The 18,779-nt window shown below is 48.3% G+C and overlaps 1 protein-coding gene across 9 annotated transcripts in view; it reads right to left on the reverse strand.

Moving 5' to 3' along the window:
* Nucleotides 1-256: 256 nt before the first annotated feature.
* ARHGEF1 (Rho guanine nucleotide exchange factor 1) overlaps nt 257-18,779 on the reverse strand; it is a 139,764-nt gene continuing 121,241 nt past the window's right edge. For 8 of the 9 annotated variants that reach the window (XM_063942379.1, XM_063942378.1, XM_063942374.1 and 5 more), the window contains 8 exons: nt 18,313-18,400; nt 14,204-14,308; nt 12,516-12,583; nt 11,406-11,567; nt 11,107-11,319; nt 4,285-4,409; nt 3,667-3,746; nt 257-1,770 (listed from right to left, as the gene is read on the reverse strand). In XM_063942379.1, coding sequence (XP_063798449.1) covers nt 3,672-3,746; nt 4,285-4,409; nt 11,107-11,319; nt 11,406-11,567; nt 12,516-12,583; nt 14,204-14,308; nt 18,313-18,400 — 836 coding nt within the window. In that variant the 3' untranslated portion in view covers nt 257-1,770; nt 3,667-3,671. The remainder of the gene's footprint in view (nt 1,771-3,666; nt 3,747-4,284; nt 4,410-11,106; nt 11,320-11,405; nt 11,568-12,515; nt 12,584-14,203; nt 14,309-18,312; nt 18,401-18,779) is intronic. The other variant, XM_063942377.1, reaches the window with a different exon arrangement.

Consider the following 18,779-nt stretch of genomic DNA (forward strand, 5'->3'; position numbering starts at 1 on the left):
TCAAGATGTATATGTGGTACGTTTTCTTGGGAGGGAAAGGTGGTAATGGTGGGAGGTTTTGGAGGTGAGGGAGTGGAAAAAATATTTTTAAAAACTGCTGGTGTTTTCTTGTGAATAAAACAGGTGGGAGAAATCTCACAGCCGAGCAATAAAGGAAGACCGAACAGACCTTTCTCTATTCTTGTATTATGGGACGATTTGGTGACCTGTATCGAAGAAAATCAGCCAATGAGCAGACACAGAAAAAACAAGAAAGAAAAAAACAAAAACTTTATTTTTTGAGCCCTTTTTTTTTTTTTTTTTTCAAAGTAACAGTTTCCGAAAAATGGTCTTTGGCATACACTAAAAATACATCTCACTGGCATATCATACTCCCCAACACACCTCCTAAAATACAACCCAAAAGCTTCAATAATATATTATAATTACATAACCCACCTTCAGATCTGTGTTCAGTGATTTACAGATTCCCTTACATCAGAGTCAGGAAACATGTACCTTTCTAGAGGCAGTAGAACTACCAGTCCCAGCATACTCTACCTGCCAAAGTCTAGTACATAGGACGTAGTTCTACCGCAACTGCAGAGTCGCAGGTTTTCTTCGTCTTCTCTTAGACAATGTTTGCACCCAAAGCAGGGGTATTTACTTTATTTGGTGGGGGTTGCAAGCCATCAACACAATAATTCTACATGTTACAGAGCAGATGCCTGGATTACAATGAGTCTACGCACATTGCTAGTTTATAGGGCTGCTGACCACATACATGGAACACTAATCTAGACCACCTGTTTTATACACATACGTTTCAACCCTCCACAACATTATCACCAACACGTATCTTACGCCTAATCCTATACAGAAGATTTTGGGATCACAGGTCGGTGTTTTACTACCAGTCCCGTACAGGGGGACTATACTGTACAAAAATGTAAAAATTGGAATATTAATTCCCTGCCGATAATTTACTCGTCAGGATGAACATTTCATTCCTAAAGCACAAGAGATACACAAAAATACATTACAAAATACATTACTTAGTTCTATAATGAACCAAAAAGCTCTTTTGGGGACTGATAATCCAATATAAACCCACGGATAATCTTATTCCTGTATAAAGTTTACACCATCATCTCCAACTGTTACCAAACGTACTGCATCACGTTTTCTTCGTAAAGCTCATCACGTCAACCCTTAAACTCCAAGACCACTGCACTTTCTGTCCCCATTCTGATCCAGGCATCCAATACCAACTGTAACACTGCCATCCGCTAACAATGGGAAATACAGACGAGGTTTTGGCTTTGCAAAGCTTTATATAATGTATGTGGGGAGTTGGCACTGAAAAACCAGTCTTCTTCTAATAAGCAAAGAATTTTACTGTACAGCTACAATAAGAATCTCTATATCTGATATATATATATATATATATATATATTTTAAAAACAGATTTCATAATATATATAGAGAATTCATCAGCCCCACCCTCCCCCGCCCCCAACGGTCCCTGAAAAAAATACATATAAAAGGAAATAAGGCACTTGTGTGTTATCCAACCAAAAAATAAAACAGGGTCCCTCTAATAACACGAGGCTGCACACCCACTTCCTATGACTGGCAGTCCATTTAGTCCCACGAATACCACCCTGCCCCATTGTCCTCTCCCAGGAGTGATGAAACTGAAGCGCTAGAGGCGTTCAGCCCCTGGAATTTTCGGCAGGGGGCGTGCCACATGGTGCTGCGAGGAGAGGGGTCTTTAACTCAAGGCATGACCTGAAAAGAAGAAAAAAAACAACAAAAATAAATATTGGGATAATAAAAAGTAAACCAGTAATAATAAATCACTTCTCGCATAAACACAGGGAAACAGGGACCTTCAGTGTTGTGTTAAAAAGTGTTTCCCTGTATGACGGACAAGTAATAACAGCCCATTAATGACCCAGCTTAAGTTAAGATAAGAACCCATTTCTGGATTTTTTATACTGCACGTGTATCTGAACTGCAAGTAAATGTCGTTAACAAGAATACAATTTATTACGTTATTTAGCATTTTATACACTAGCTCTACTTACATGACGATAGAAGGAAAACTGTACTTTAAGCAGTTTAGACACTGGATTTACTAGTATATCTAGAAAGGAAAAGCTGCCTATTGCGGCTAATCAGGTTCTAGATGTCATTTTCTAAACTGCCCTAAATAAATGAAAGCTAGAATCAGATTGTTCTGGTTAACAACTGCAAGCTTAGAAGTTTCAGTAAATTTACCCTCGTTGGGGTCATTGGGGCAGATGTATTAACCTGGATGAGGCATAAGTAAGTGATAAACCAGTGATAAGTACAATGTGATAAAGGCACCAGCAAATCAGCTCCTGTTAATTTACATACTAGAGCTGATTGGCTGGTGCATTATCACCTTCCACTTATCACTGGTTTATCACTTACTTATGCTTTCTCCAGGTTAATACATCTGCCCCATTATATGAAAGTTTCTCTGTTTCTGTTGCTGGTTAGATACACTGTTTATTAGAGTGTATCCATCTAATATATATATATACATTTTTGGAGGCAATATTAAACATGAGGCACAAGGAGACCGTGCACCTGTCCCGTGCACAGACAAACCATATGGGTAGATCGCTGGTACAGCTCAGTCATAGAGCATAAATCCCAAAGAGGCCACATAACGGGAACAGGGACATGTCATCTATAATGTGTATGAGGATTTCATTAATCACTGGAGATAGCACACCTACGTCAGCATTGCGTCTACTATCGGACAGAAATGGAATCACAGTAGAACGTCCAGCACATAGCTGGAGACTATGAGACCTCACAGAGCAGTCATCCAGCAGCTGCCACACCAGCTGTGAGCGGACGTATGCACTTACCCGCAGTACTGGAATCAGCCTGAAAGCGGACAAACACAATAGGGCAGAGGTTCCCAAACGCGGTCCTCAAGGCACGCCAATGGTCCAGGTTTTAAATGTATCCATGCTTGGCCACAGGTGACTTAATTAGCACCTTGGTCAATTTGATTTAACCAGCTGTGCTAAGCCATGGATATTCCTAAATCCTGGACTGTTGGGGTGCCTCGAGGACCACGTTTGGGAACCTCTGCAATAGGGTAAATTTACTAAGGAGGGAGTTTTTTTTAGAACTAGTGATGTTGCTCATAGCAACCAATCAGATTTTATCTATTATCTTCTAGAAGCAGCTAGATAAATGTTAAGTGGAATCTGGTTGGTTGGTTGCTATGAACAACATCACCAGTTCTAAAAAAACTCCCACCTTAGTAAATTTACCCCCAATGAGGGGCATTTGTTGTTGCATGGCAACTACCCACTATAACGCATAGCAACCAATAGTATAAACCAGGGATGGCCAATTACGGTTCATAACAATCGATAGGGGTGGCATGATGGCAAAATGCCATTGCTTTAAGTAGTGCGATAGTTGCTCCCACAGTCCCAATGCACAGATCTGAACCATCGATGATTAACCTGTGAATGGCCAGCCCAGGTAGAATTAGGGAATCTGTAAGGTTGCTAAGGGTTACAGCAAATGTCTGCATAAACATTTTAAATGGCACAAATTGCAATCCCTTTGCCAAGTCCCACAGAAACTATTCTCCGATGCCCCGTAGGTACACTGGCCGCAGGCGTAGCTTACCCGTTTCATGTGAAACTGCTCTGAGGTATGGAGAATTTGGTGACGGTCCTCTGGAGGTGGTTGTAATCCTCCTCCAGCACCTAAAGGAGAAGGACAGACAGCAGCCTGATATTAGCAAATTATTATTAACGTTCTCTTATATATTTAAAACATACACACGCCCTACAGATAGGGGGCCCGATTCAGATGTGGTCAGACGTGAGGCATATAGCGCAGAGCACTGATGTTTGGAGAGTGTGAGCACGGCAATGTGTGCCCCAATTACGCCTTCATCAGTCCGTACTATACACACATTACTTTCCCTTATTAGCTGCCACACATAACCACAGCTGGACACATGAACTACTTTTAATTTGACTCCACAGTTTTCTTGTACCTGTCTGACAGGAGCAGTGATTACTACTCTGTGCTGCTGTGAGTGTTTAAATGCTGGGATTGGATGGCTTAGCCCCTCTTACCTACTCATACATACTCAGACCGAGCTGCAGTGTTAGCTACAAGAAGTTGAATTACCACCTGCTTAGCCAACACATCTGTAACTAGCTTTGATGAAGGAGCAATAACAAGTCCTCCCATAGCAGTCCTACTCCTTCTCAGTCGCATGTATAAGACACTTGCCTTGAGCTGCTGGACCTTTTGCTCCAGTAGACGGATGTGTCTCCTAACTTCCTCAGACTGTTCCTGGGACAGTACAATGGGAGCACATAGAGACTCTCCGACATCTCTTGTTCCCAAATCTCGACCTGCAGACAGAAGAAAGCAGAAGAGATGAGTGCTTGCAGCTCTCTATTGTACATCTATGATAGGCACATCATACTCTGAGGTCCCATAGCTAACTGTATTATACTATACACTTTATTACAAACCAACACTCACATCATGCCTCCAGAAGGCATTGAGGACTAAAGGATCGAGGTTGCACATCTATGCTGGACTGCGCACTTACCACTAGTTTATCAAAACATTATATGAACACAACTAGTGAAGTTGCTGCATAGAACCACCAGGTAATATTTGCCTGGTAAACAGCATCAAAAGAACACAAGGAATTAGAATATATGTAGTCCGTAGTGGATGCTGGGACTCCGTAAGGACCATGGGGAATAGCGGCTCCGCAGGAGACTGGGCACAACAAAAAGAAAGCTTTTGGTCTAACTGGTGTGCACTGGCTCCTCCCTCTATGACCCTCCTCCAGACCTCAGTTAGGATACTGTGCTCGGAAGAGCTGACACAACAAGGAAGGATTTTGAATCCCGGGTAAGACTCATACCAGCCACACCAATCACACCGTATAACTCGTGATACTATACCCAGTTAACAGTATGAACAATAACTGAGCCTCTCAACAGATGGCTCAACAATAACCCTTTAGTTAAACAATAACTATATACAAGTATTGCAGACAATCCGCACTTGGGACGGGCGCCCAGCATCCACTACGGACTACGAGAAATAGATTTACCGGTGAGTAAAATCTTATTTTCTCTGACGTCCTAAGTGGATGCTGGGACTCCGTAAGGACCATGGGGATTATACCAATGCTCCCAAACGGGCGGGAGAGTGCGGATGACTCTGCAGCACCAAATGGGCAAACTCTAGGTCCTCCTCAGCCAGGGTGTCAAACTTGTAGAATTTAGCAAATGTGTTTGACCCCGACCAAGTAGCTGCTCGGCAAAGTTGTAGAGCCGAGACTCCTCGGGCAGCCGCCCAAGAAGAGCCCACCTTCCTCGTGGAATGGGCTTTCACTGATTTAGGATGCGGCAGTCCAGCCGCAGAATGTGCAAGCTGAATCGTGCTACAGATCCAGCGAGCAATAGTCTGCTTTGAAGCAGGTGCACCCAACTTGTTGGGCGCATGCAGGATAAATAGCGAGTCAGTCTTTCTGACTCCAGCTGTCCTGGAAACATAAATTTTCATGGCCCTGACTACGTCCAACAACTTGGAAGCCTCCAAGTCTTTAGTAGCCGCAGGCACCACAATAGGTTGGTTCAAATGAAAGGCTGATACCACCTTAGGGAGAAACTGGGGACGAGTCCTTAATTCTGCCCTATCCATATGGAAAATCAGATAAGGGCTTTTACATGACAAAGCCGCCAATTCTGATACACGCCTGGCCGAAGCCAAGGCCAACAACATGACCACTTTCCACGTGAGATATTTCAATTCCACGGTTTTAAGTGGCTCAAACCAATGTGACTTTAGGAAATCCAACACCACGTTGAGATCCCAAGGTGCCACTGGAGGCACAAAAGGGGGCTGAATATGCAGCACTCCCTTAACAAAAGTCTGAACTTCAGGTAGTGAAGCCAGTTCTCTCTGGAAGAAAATCGATAGAGCCAAAATCTGGACCTTAATGGAACCCAATTTTAGGCCCTAGTCACCCCTGACTGTAGGAAGTGCAGAAAACGGCCCAGCTGAAATTCCTCCGTTGGGGCCTTCCTGGCCTCACACCACGCAACATATTTTCGCCAAATGCGGTGATAATGGTTTGCGGTCACTTCTTTCCTAGCTTTAATCAGCGTAGGAATGACTTCCTCCGGAATGCCCTTTTCCTTCAGGATCCGGTGTTCAACCGCCATGCCGTCAAACGCAGCCGCGGTAAGTCTTGGAACAGACAGGGCCCCTGCTGCAGCAGGTCCTGTCTGAGCGGCAGAGGCCATGGGTCTTCTGAGATCATTTCTTGAAGTTCCGGGTACCAAGCTCTTCTTGGCCAATCCGGAACAATGAGTATAGTTCTTACTCCTCTTCTCCTTATTATCCTCAGTACCTTTGGTATGAGAGGAAGAGGAGGGAACACAAACCGACCGGTACACCCACGGTGTCACTAGAGCGTCCACAGCTATCGCCTGAGGGTCTCTTGACCTGGCGCAATATCTTTCTAGCTTTTTGTTTAGGCGGGACGCCATCATGTCCACCTGTGGCCTTTCCCAACGGTTTACAATCAGTCGGAAGACTTCTGGATAAAGTCCCCACTCTCCCGGGTGGAGGTCGTGCCTGCTGAGGAAGTCTGCTTCCCAGTTGTCCACTCCCGGAATGAACACTGCTGACAGTGCTAACACGTGATTTTCCGCCCATCGGAGAATCCTTGTGGCTTCTGCCATCGCCGTCCTGCTTCTTGTGCCGCCCTGTCGGTTTACATGGGCGACTGCCGTGATGTTGTCTGACTGGATCAGTACCGGCTGGTTTTGAAGCAGGGGTTTTGCCTGACTTAGGGCATTGAAAATGGCCCTCAGTTCCAGAATATTTATGTGTAGGGAAGTCTCCTGACTTGACCATAGTCCTTGCAAGTTTCTTCCATGTGTGACTGCCCCCCAGCCTCGAAGGCTGGCATCCGTGGTCACCAGGACCCAGTCCTGTATGCCGAATCTGCGGCCCTCTTGAAGATGAGCACTTTGCAGCCACCACAGCAGAGACACCCTGGTCCTTGGAGACAGGGTTATCAGCCGATGCATCTGAAGATGCGATCCGGACCACTTGTCCAACAGGTCCCACTGAAAGGTTCTTGCATGGAACCTGCCGAATGGAATTGCTTCGTAGGAAGCTACCATTTTTCCCAGGACTCGCGTGCAGTGATGCACCGACACCCGTTTTGGTTTTAGGAGGCCTCTGACTAGAGATGACAGCTCCTTGGCCTTATCCTCCGGGAGAAACACTTTTTTCTGTTCTGTGTCCAGAACCATCCCCAGGAACAGTAGACGTGTCGTAGGGACCAGCTGTGACTTTGGAATATTTAGAATCCAGCCGTGCTGTTGTAGCACCTCCCGAGATAGTGCTACCCCGACCAACAACTGCTCCCTGGACCTCGCCTTTATCAGGAGATCGTCCAAGTACGGGATAATTAAAACTCCCTTTTTTCGAAGGAGTATCATCATTTCGGCCATTACCTTGGTAAATACCCTCGGAGCCGTGGATAGACCAAACGGCAACGTCTGGAATTGGTAATGACAATCCTGTACCACAAATCTGAGGTACTCCTGGTGAGGATGGTAAATGGGGACATGCAGGTAAGCATCCTTGACGTCCAGTGATACCATGTAATCCCCCTCGTCCAGGCTTGCAATAACCGCCCTGAGCGATTCCATCTTGAACTTGAATTTTTTTATATATGTGTTCAAGGATTTCAAATTTAAAATGGGTCTCACCGAACCGTCCGGTTTCGGTACCACAAACATTGTGGAATAGTAACCCCGTCCTTGTTGAAGTAGGGGCACCTTGACTATCACCTGCTGGGAATACAGCTTGTGAATTGCCTCTAGCACTGCCTCCCTGCCTGAGGGAGTTGTTGGCAAGGCAGATTTGAGGAAACGGCGGGGGGGAGACGTCTCGAATTCCAGCTTGTACCCCTGAGATACTACTTGAAGGATCCAGGGATCCACCCGTGAGCGAGCCCACTGATTGCTGAAGTTTTTGAGACGGGCCCCCACCGTACCTGGCTCCGCCTGTGGAGCCCCAGCGTCATGCGGTGGACTTGGAGGAAGCGGGGGAGGACTTTTGCTCCTGGGAACTGGCTGTATGCTGCAGCTTTTTCCCTCTACCTCTGCCTCTGGGCAGAAAGGATGCGCCTTTAACCCGCTTGCCCTTATGGGGCCGAAAGGACTGTACCTGATAATACGGTGCTTTCTTTGGCTGTGAGGGAACATGGGGTAAAAATGCTGACTTCCCAGCTGTTGCTGTGGAAACGAGGTCCGAGAGACCATCCCCGAACAACTCCTCACCCTTATAAGGCAAAACTTCCATGTGCCTTTTAGAATCTGCATCACCTGTCCACTGCCGAGTCCATAACCCTCTCCTGGCAGAAATGGACATTGCACTTATTTTAGAGGCCAGCCGGCAAATATCCCTCTGTGCATCTCTCATGTATAAGACTGCGTCTTTAATATGCTCTACGGTTAGCAATATAGTGTCCCTGTCTAGGGTATCAATATTTTCCGACAGGGAATCTGACCACGCAGCTGCAGCACTGCACATCCATGCTGAAGCAATAGCTGGTCTCAGTATAATACCTGTGTGTGTATATACAGACTTCAGGATAGATTCCTGCTTTCTATCAGCAGGCTCCTTTAGGGCGGCCGTATCCGGAGACGGTAGTGCCACCTTCTTTGACAAGCGTGTGAGCGCTTTATCCACCCTAGGGGATGTTTCCCAACGTGACCTATCCTCTGGCGGGAAAGGGTACGTCATCAGTAACCTTTTAGAAATTACCAGTTTCTTATCGGGGGAAGCCCACGCTTCTTCACACACTTCATTTAATTCCTCAGATGGAGGAAAAACTACTGGTAGTTTTTTCTCTCCAAACATATTACCCTTTTTTTGTGGTACCTGGGGTAACATCAGAAATGTGCAACACATTTTTCATAGCCTCAATCATGTAACGTGTGGCCCTATTGGAAGTTACATTAGTCTCATCGTCGTCGACAATGGAGTCAGTTTCCGTGTCGACATCTGTGTCTGCCATCTGAGGTAGCGGGCGTTTTAGAGCCCCTGATGGCTTTTGAGACGCCTGGGCAGGCACAGGCTGAGAAGCCGGCTGTCCCATATTTGGTATGTCGTCAAACCTTTTATGTAAGGAGTCGACACTGTCACGTAATTCCTTCCACATAACCATCCACTCAGGTGTCGGCCCCGCAGGGGGTGACATCACATTTATCGGCATCTGCTCCGCCTCCACATAAGCCTCCTCATCAAACATGTCGACACAGCCGTACCGACACACCGCACACACACAGGGAATGCTCTGACAGAGGACAGGACCCCACAAAGCCCTTTGGGGAGACAGAGAGAGAGTATGCCAGCACACACCAGAGCGCTATATAACACAGGGATGAACACTATAACTGAGTGATTTTCCCTTATAGCTGCTTATATATATATATATTGCTGCGCCTAAATTTAGTGCCCCCCCTCTCTTTTTTACCCTTTGTAGCTTGAAACTGCAGGGTAGAGCCTGGGAGCGATCCTTCCAGCGGAGCTGTGAGGGAAAAATGGCGCCAGTGTGCTGAGGGAGATAGCCCCGCCCCTTTTTCGGCGAAGTTTCTCTCGCTTTTTTATGGATCCTGGCAGGGGTATTATTCACATATATAGCCTCTGGGACTATATATTGTGATTATTTGCCAGCCAAGGTATTAATATTGCTGCTCAGGGCGCCCCCCCCCCCCCCCCCCAGCGCCCTGCACCCATCAGTGACCGGAGTGTGAGGTGTGCATGAGGAGCAATGGCGCACAGCTGCAGTGCTGTGCGCTACCTTGTTGAAGACCGAAGTCTTCTGCCGCCGATTTTCAGGACCATCTTCATGCTTCTGGCTCTGTAAGGGGGACGGCGGCGCGGCTCCGGGACCGGACGATCGAGGTCGGGCCCTGTGTTCGATCCCTCTGGAGCTAATGGTGTCCAGTAGCCTAAGAAGCCCAAGCTAGCTGCAAGCAGGTAGGTTCGCTTCTTCTCCCCTTAGTCCCTCGTAGCAGTGAGTCTGTTGCCAGCAGATCTCACTGAAAATAAAAAACCTAAAATATACTTTCTTTTCTAGGAGCTCAGGAGAGCCCCTAGTGTGCATCCAGCTCAGCCGGGCACAAGATTCTAGGGGTCTGGAGGAGGGTCATAGAGGGAGGAGCCAGTGCACACCAGTTAGACCAAAAGCTTTCTTTTAGTTGTGCCCAGTCTCCTGCAGAGCCGCTATTCCCCATGGTCCTTACGGAGTCCCAGCATCCACTTAGGACATCAGAGAAATATATATATATATATATATATATATATATATATATATATATATAAGTGACAGGCTGTATGGCAAACAGCGGCACTCAGAGACTGACGAAGCCAAAGTAAGGTGCTAGTGCTTTTATTCCATGGCTGGTGGTTCCAACGTTTCGGGGTGCGCAAGCCCCTTTTTCAAGGTGAGCCAAATACAAATTGGCTCACCTTGAAAAAGGGGCTTGCGCGCCCCGAAACGTTGGAACCACCAGCCATGGAATAAAAGCACTAGCACCTTACTTTGGCTTCGTCAGTCTCTGAGTGCCGCTGTTTGCCATACAGCCTGTCACTTGTATGAATTTCTCCAGAGGGCACCGGAGCAACAATATTCCGCTTTCAGGAGAGTGCCGATCCGACATCAGCTGCTATATATATATATATATATATATATATATATATATACATACACATACATATACATACAGGAAAAAAACAACAAACACATACAAAACAAAAAATTCAAGCATGTCAGAATGTGATTGGTTGATGTGGGCACCAGCTGTTTCTTCTACACCAGTTTTCAAAACTGTGCTTCTTGCGTAAGTGATTACTAGTTCCGTTTCAGTTGATGCAATGCATTGTCTTGAACCCGGCTTTTAAATATGGCTGCCTAATACTTTGGTAAATCAATAGCTACACTTCAAAACCATCAAGTAACCCGTCGCTGCAACTTTCACACCCAGAACCTGGACTCACCATCCTCACCCAGCTCTCTTGTATCTCTCTCAGAATCTGGCACAGAGTCTTCTAACTGATCTCCATTGGAGGCCTTCTCATCTTGTCCAGGTGGAAGCACTCCAGCCTCCTCTTGAGCAGAGTCAGACCAGTTCTCCAGGTTAGAGAGAGACTCTGTATCCAGACATGCAGACAGGCGGATATTACGTACTAGTAGCCTCTTCAGCACAGACACTAAGAGGAGGAGAAAGGGGTTGAGTGAAGGAAACGTACAATTACCTCTAGCTAACCACCAAGCCCTTCTCACTTGTCCTCCTCACCTTCCTCTAGTGCCTCAATGGCAATGTTCCCTGTTGTGCTCGCGTACCGGTTCAGCTTGTAGGTCTGAAAATTGTGGTCCAGAAGGTGTCCAGATATGTTTGACTGGTCTCCAGCACTCTCATCCTGCCCCAAGCCCACCTCATCCATGGATTCCTCCTTTTCTGTGAAGTCAAGAAGGGCAGCAGGATTCAGAACAGGAACCCAGACCATGATTTGGGATATGTGAGTAGAACAAAAGTGCCATGGTTGAATTGCAAGAACATAATGCTGTAGTCAACAAGCCTAAATGTCCAAGGAGGGACTGTGTGAAGGAAATTCACAACTAATTAAAGGGGCTCCTATGTACATATCATTACTGATTATCATTAATAAGTAATATTTATATAAAAAATTTTTACAATATTTAAGTAAAAAATACCTCAGTGGCTGTCTGGTGCCACCTTGTGTCCAGGAGTCCCTTTTTTTTTTTTTTTTTAGCATTACTCACCCAATCCTTTAGCATTCTGTATTTACATTTATAGAATTTACGGTATCTACTGACCCCCCCCCCCCCCCCTTCACACACACACATACATACATACATACAGCATGCCTCTCTACTCATGTAATGTTGATACCCCCATATATTGTTCTTAAACTCTTGTGGTATACCTGTGTAGGCTTTGATAACCACCAGATGACCTTCATTAGTATAATTACCAAACCCCCTCACACCCACAATGATTATAGACCCTCCCGCCCATATAGCATAGCAGGGCAAATGCGACCATGCCAGGCAAGTGGTTAGGACAATAAACGGAGGCAGGACCGCCAGCACTGGGTGATTGATATAGCCAAAGCTTAGATTTTTTATGTCCGGATGGCTTTTACCCCTCTGAAGCTAAAATGCCAAAAGTCATACTCCCTCTGGATCAATGCAATCAGAGATGGTTCTCTGTGGGCTGCTGTCTTCCTTTCATCCTCATTATATGAAGATACATCAAAGACGTCAAGTTTCTCCATAGATAGAAGAGGAGGAACTGGCGACTCTCAGAGCGCAGTATGATGCTGAGCAGGAGACTGAGCTACATTATTAGGAACTGCCGGATCTGTAGAGTGGGAACGCTTACCATCCTTCGTGACGGACTCTTTCATGGAACCTCCATTCTCTGAGCTGGTCAGCAGCTGCTCATTATAGCTGCAAAGCAATGACATGAAATCTTTTCACCACACTGAAATCATCAGTCACCATGCGGCCAGGATCTCAGAATCTACTGTAAGGCTTTATAGCTTGTACAAGGTAATACACAGTAATATAGCGGTGACACATATAATGAGCACTGTACCAGACAACACAAACTACAAGCAGAGGGACATCACAAGTACTTAGCAGGTTTACCATGCAGTTGTTATCCCCGTGCAGTAAGTATGTAAGCTCTCATGGCCCTCTTCCCTCTAGTCCTCCCCCTACACCCAGCTACGTCACCCAGTGCTCTGTCCCCTCCGTCTCCTACTCACCCTCAGCAACTCTGGGCCTGATTGAGATGTACGCACACCTGGCAGTGATAGATCTGCCCATGTGGGAGGTTTTGTTCCCTGTGTTCTCACCTACACCGCCAGCACACTGTCTCCCTCTGCAACAACTCGTGCACACTGCCTGCTCGCCCACAATGCCTATACACCCACACCTCGCGCACACTGCCTGCTCGTCTGCACCACGCGCACACTCCCTGCTCACCCACAATGCCTATACACCCACACCTCGCGCACACTGCCTGCTCGCCTGCACCACGCGCACACTGCCTGCTCGCCCACAATGCCTGTACACCCACACCTCGCGCACACTGCCTGCTCGCCCGCACCGCGCGCACACTGCCTGCTCGCCCGCACCTCGCGCACACTGCCTGCTCGCCCGCACCTCGCGCACACTGCCTGCTTGCCCGCACCTCGCGCACACTGCCTGCTTGCCCGCATCTCGCGCACACTGCCTGCTCGCCTGCACCTCGCGCACACTGCCTGCTCGCCCGCATCTCGCGCACACTGCCTGCTCGCCCCGCACATCGCGCACACTGCCTGCTCGCCCGCACCTCGCGCACACTGCCTGCTCGCCCGCACCTCGCGCACACTGCCTGCTCGCCCGCACCTCGCGCACACTGCCTGCTCGCCCGCACCTCGCGCACACTGCCTGCTCGCCCACAATGCCTGTACACCCGCACCTCGCGCACACTGCCTGCTCGCCCACAATGCCTGTACACCCGCACCTCGCGCACACTGCCTGCTCGCCCGCACCTCGCGCACACTGCCTGCTCGCCCGCAATGCCTGCACACCCGCACCTTGTGAACACCGCCTGCTCGCTACACATCCCAGCATGCTCGGCCACAATTTTGCTTTTAGAACATGCTAATACAGTGACAGGCCACGCTGGGATGTTTAGTTCCACAGTAGCTGGAGTGCCACAGTTTGCCTGTACCCGGCATTCAGGGAAATAGAATTCTGAAATCACCTCCTTCCCCTGCAGCAACATCGTGTTGCCCTACCTGTTACTTCTACTGCCTAGTTCAGGATGTTTTAGTAATGCTCTGTACTGATAGGTTACCTGCTATGTATTGTCCATGGTCACCAGCACGGTGCATAGTGAGCGATACAATAGGAAAGACACACTCACTAGTAGGGAGAATGAAACGGCTGCTAGAACGAGGCAATGAGTATACAGCCAAGTACACGAGCCTGCGTACAAGCAAGTCACATGTATAACATAATATTACACAGCACTGACATCGCCCGATCCCTAGACAATAGGCTGCACAAAGCACTTACTCGGTGGGGCTCTGAGGAAGCATGGATGGGTTACTAAAGGAAGGTCTTGGTTTGTAAGCAGAAGATTCCAGGGGGCCAGTATTCTGACTGATGAGAGTAAACCAGCTGTAAGAAGACAGACATGTTAATAACACAAGTGTCCTGTATACTGTTGGCCGGTAGTATAAACTTTACCTTAACACACAATGCACATAACAATCAGCAGTCTAGACATTGGTCCTAGACACCTTCCTAGGGGACAAATGGGTGATTCATGTGTTACGGACTAACAGTGTATAAGTGACATGTCGGATACATGCTGGAAACGGTGCTACAGATGCAGCCTCGCTGGTTCTTCCCGCAATGCGACTGCACAGGCGTACGCCGACTGTTCACACCCGGCACCTAGCTAATTTAATCTCCATGGCCGTCCGCGTGCACGCGGGCACACATGGCACGACTACTTTGCTGCGATTACGTGTCTGGCTACACCTGTACATATAACGTTCTGCCATTTGTATTCAATACAGAGGAGAAAGCAAATAGCACCACCTATGGGTTGTATGGTGAAACTACTCCTGTAGATTGTCCTCAGTAAGGAGGACCTGAAGGCAGCAGGATCATTTTATACAAAAATATTTTACTTTTTCATTGTCAAAATAAATCCTGGTTAAACTGTGCCGGTCACAGGAGATGTCCCTCGGTGTAGGCCATTAGTGACCTCATGGGTTGTTTCTGCTAAAGCTGTCTAGTCTCCGACATATTTTGGGTCCTTTCCTCACATTCCCACATCCCAGTGACATCACACAGTCACTAGCAGGCACTGTGGGGGCATAGCAGGCACTGTGGGGACATGTGTATCTGGCACTGGGGGCATAGCAGGCACTGTGAGGACATGTGTATCTGGCACTGTGGGGGCATAGCAGGCACTGTGGGGACATGTGTATCTGGCACTGGGGGCATAGCAGGCACTGTGAGGACATGTGTATCTGGCACTGTGGGGGCATAGCAGGCACTGTGGGGACATGTGTATCTGGCACTGGGGGCATAGCAGGCACTGTGGGGACATGTGTATCTGGCACTGGGGGCATAGCAGACACTGTGGGGACATGTGTATCTGGCACTGGGGGCATAGCAGGCACTGTGGGGACATGTGTATCTGGCACTGGGGGCATAGCAGACACTGTGGGGACATGTGTATCTGGCACTGGGGGCATAGCAGGCACTGTGGGGACATGTGTATCTGGCACTGGGGGCATAGCAGGCACTGTGGGGACATGTGTATCTGGCACTGGGGGCATAGCAGGCACTGTGGGGACATGTGTATCTGGCACTGGGGGCATAGCAGGCACTGTGGGGACATGTGTATCTGGCACTGGGGGCATAGCAGACACTGTGGGGACATGTGTATCTGGCACTGGGGGCATAGCAGGCACTGTGGGGACATGTGTATCTGGCACTGGGGCATAGCAGGCACTGTGGGGACATGTGTATCTGGCACTGGGGGCATAGCAGGCACTGTGGGGACATGTGTATCTGGCACTGGGGGCATAGCAGGCACTGTGGGGACATGTGTATCTGGCACTGGGGGCATAGCAGGCACTGTGGGGACATGTGTATCTGGCACTGGGGGCATATCTGGCACTGGGGGCATAGCTGGCACTGTGGGGACATGTGTATCTGGCACTGGGGGCATAGCAGGCACTGTGGGGACATGTGTATCTGGCACTGGGGACGTGTGTATCTGGCACTGGGGGCATAGCAGGCACTGTGGGGACGTGTGTATCTGGCACTGGGGGCATAGCAGGCACTGTGGGGACGTGTGTATCTGGCACTGGGGGCATATCTGGCACTGGGGACATGTGTATCTGGCACTGTGTGGGGACATGTGTATCTGGCACTGGGGGCATAGCAGGCACTGTGGGGACATGTGTAACTGGCACTGGGGGCATGTGTATCTGGCACTGGGGGCATAGCAGGCACTGTGGGGACATGTGTATCTGGCACTGGGGGCATAGCAGGCACTGTGGGGACATGTGTATCTGGCACTGGGGGCATAGCAGGCACTGTGAGGACATGTGTATCTGGCACTGGGGGCATAGCAGGCACTGTGGGGACGTGTATCTGGCACTGGGGGCATAGCAGGCACTGTGTGGGGACATGTGTATCTGGCACTGGGGGCATAGCAGGCACTGTGGGGGCATGTGTATCTGGTACTGGGGGCATAGCAGGCACTGTGTGGGGACATGTGTATCTGGCACTGGGGGCATAGCAGACACTGTGGGGACTTGTGTAACTGGCACTGGGGGCATAGCAGGCACTGTGGGGACATGTGTATCTGGCACTGGGGGCATAGCAGACACTGTGGGGACATGTGTAACTGGCACTGGGGGCATAGCAGGCACTGTGGGGACATGTGTAACTGGCACTGGGGGCATAGCAGGCACTGTGGGGACATGTGTAACTGGCACTGGGGGCATAGCAGGCACTGTGGGGACATGTGTATCTGGCACTGGGGGCATAGCAGGCACTGTGGGGACATGTGTATCTGGCACTGGGGGCATAGCAGGCACTGTGGGGACATGTGTATCTGGCACTGGGGGCATAGCAGGCACTGTGGGGACATGTGTATCTGGCACTGGGGGCATAGCAGGCACTGTGGGGACATGTGTATCTGGCACTGGGGGCATAGCAGGCACTGTGGAGGCACCCATTTTTTGGCGTTTTTATATATATCTGGCACTGTACAACATGACGAAAAACGGGGTTATGATATGAGGTCATACTTCTACAAACGTCATACCGAAAATTGTGCACACAAAAATGGGGTGTGGCTTTGTGACAACTAGGTCACGCCCCATATTTGCGCGCACGCATGATAGTGGCTCTTGCTCTTGACTACAGATCTTTTCTGGCTCTTTGCCTCTGACTGGTTGGCCACTCCTGACTTAGACGCTCCTTCAATAGTGCACTAAGGGCCTAATTCAGACCTAATCGCTCGCTAGCTATTTTTTGCAGCGCTGCAATCAGATAGTCGCCGCCATAGGGGAGTATATTTTTGCTTTGCAAGTGTGCGATCGCATGTGCAGCCGAGCACTACAAAAAAGTTTTGTGCAGTTTCTGAGTTGCCCAGAACTTACTCAGCCGCTGCGATCACTTCAGCCTGTCCGGTCCCGGAATTGATGTCAGACACCCGCCCTGCAAACGCCTGGACACGCCTGCATTTTTCCAACCACTCCCAGAAAACGGTCACTTGCCACCCACAAACGCCCTATTCCTGTCAATCACCTTGCGATCGGCTGTGCGAATGGAATCTTTGTTAAATCCATCGCTCAGCAACGATCTGCTTTGTACCCGTACGATGCGCCTGCGCACTGCGGTGCATGCGCAGTTCTGAGCTGATCGCAGTGTGCGATCAGGTCTGAATGACCCCCTAAATCGTCAATAGCGTACTTAGAGTAACGATGTTTGTCACAAATGCATTGGTACAAAGTAGCAGATTAGGATACATAGGGCCTAATTCAGACCTGATCGCAGCAGCAAATTTGTTCTCTAATGGGCAAACCCATGTGCACTGCAGGTGGGGCAGATGTAACATGTGCAGAGAGAGTTAGATTTGGGTGGGGCGTCCTCAAACTGAAATCTAAATTGCAGTGTAAAAATAAAGCAGCCAGTATTTACCCTGCACAGAAACAATAACCCAATCAAATCTAACTCTCTCTGCACACGTTGTATCTGCCCCACCTGCAGGGCACATGGTTTTGCCCATTAGAGAACAAATTTGCTGCTGTGATCAGGTCTGAATTAAGCCCATTGTCCTCCAACACTTCAGAAATACTGGAAAGTTAAAAGACTACTTATAAAATGAGCCCTATTGTGTATGCATGTGATAGGCAATGTATATTGTAAGCACCACTGCGGTATGTACTAATGCGAGTGATTATATATTCTCTTTATATAGCTGCGCAAGCTGTATACACTACACAATAACAGTTAATAAATAGTATAATAAGCTCAGGGTGGACAGAAACCTCCAATGGAGCAGAAGCTCCTTACTAACATGTATCACATCACTTGTTTGCTCCTCTCCAACAACCATCTCCGTCTCCCACCATCTGCCTGTTACTTACTTTTTCTTCTCTGATGTGGTCGGTGCCACTAGCTCATAGATCTGTGCTCTATCCTCCCATCTGAATATGACAAAGAAGGCTTTATTATCTGCAAGAGACCACAGCCATAGTGTAAATACAAAATCAGACTTGACTGGTACGTAGAGAAAACAGCAAGTTCTTCAGGTGTTCTTCATATCTAGGCGCGTATCCACTTTAGGTACAGTTAAAAATTCAACAATGAACTTATTTCAGAGTGAATCATTTGCCACAATATGGAGCGTAAAAGATCCGGTCTTTGGCGCTCCAAATCAACAATACCAAGCAGGATCTACGGAGGTTAATCTAGAGGTTACTTCATTGACCAGTCCACAGGCCTGGGGCCATCAGTAAGCGAAACGCCCTTGCTTCTACTGCAGTGTATTAGTAAGAGAAACGTCCTTCTTTCTACAACAATGTATTAGTAAGTGAAACGTCCTTCTTTCTAC

Source organism: Pseudophryne corroboree, chromosome 10, assembly GCF_028390025.1.
Source record: "Pseudophryne corroboree isolate aPseCor3 chromosome 10, aPseCor3.hap2, whole genome shotgun sequence".
Lineage (NCBI taxonomy): Eukaryota > Metazoa > Chordata > Amphibia > Anura > Myobatrachidae > Pseudophryne > Pseudophryne corroboree.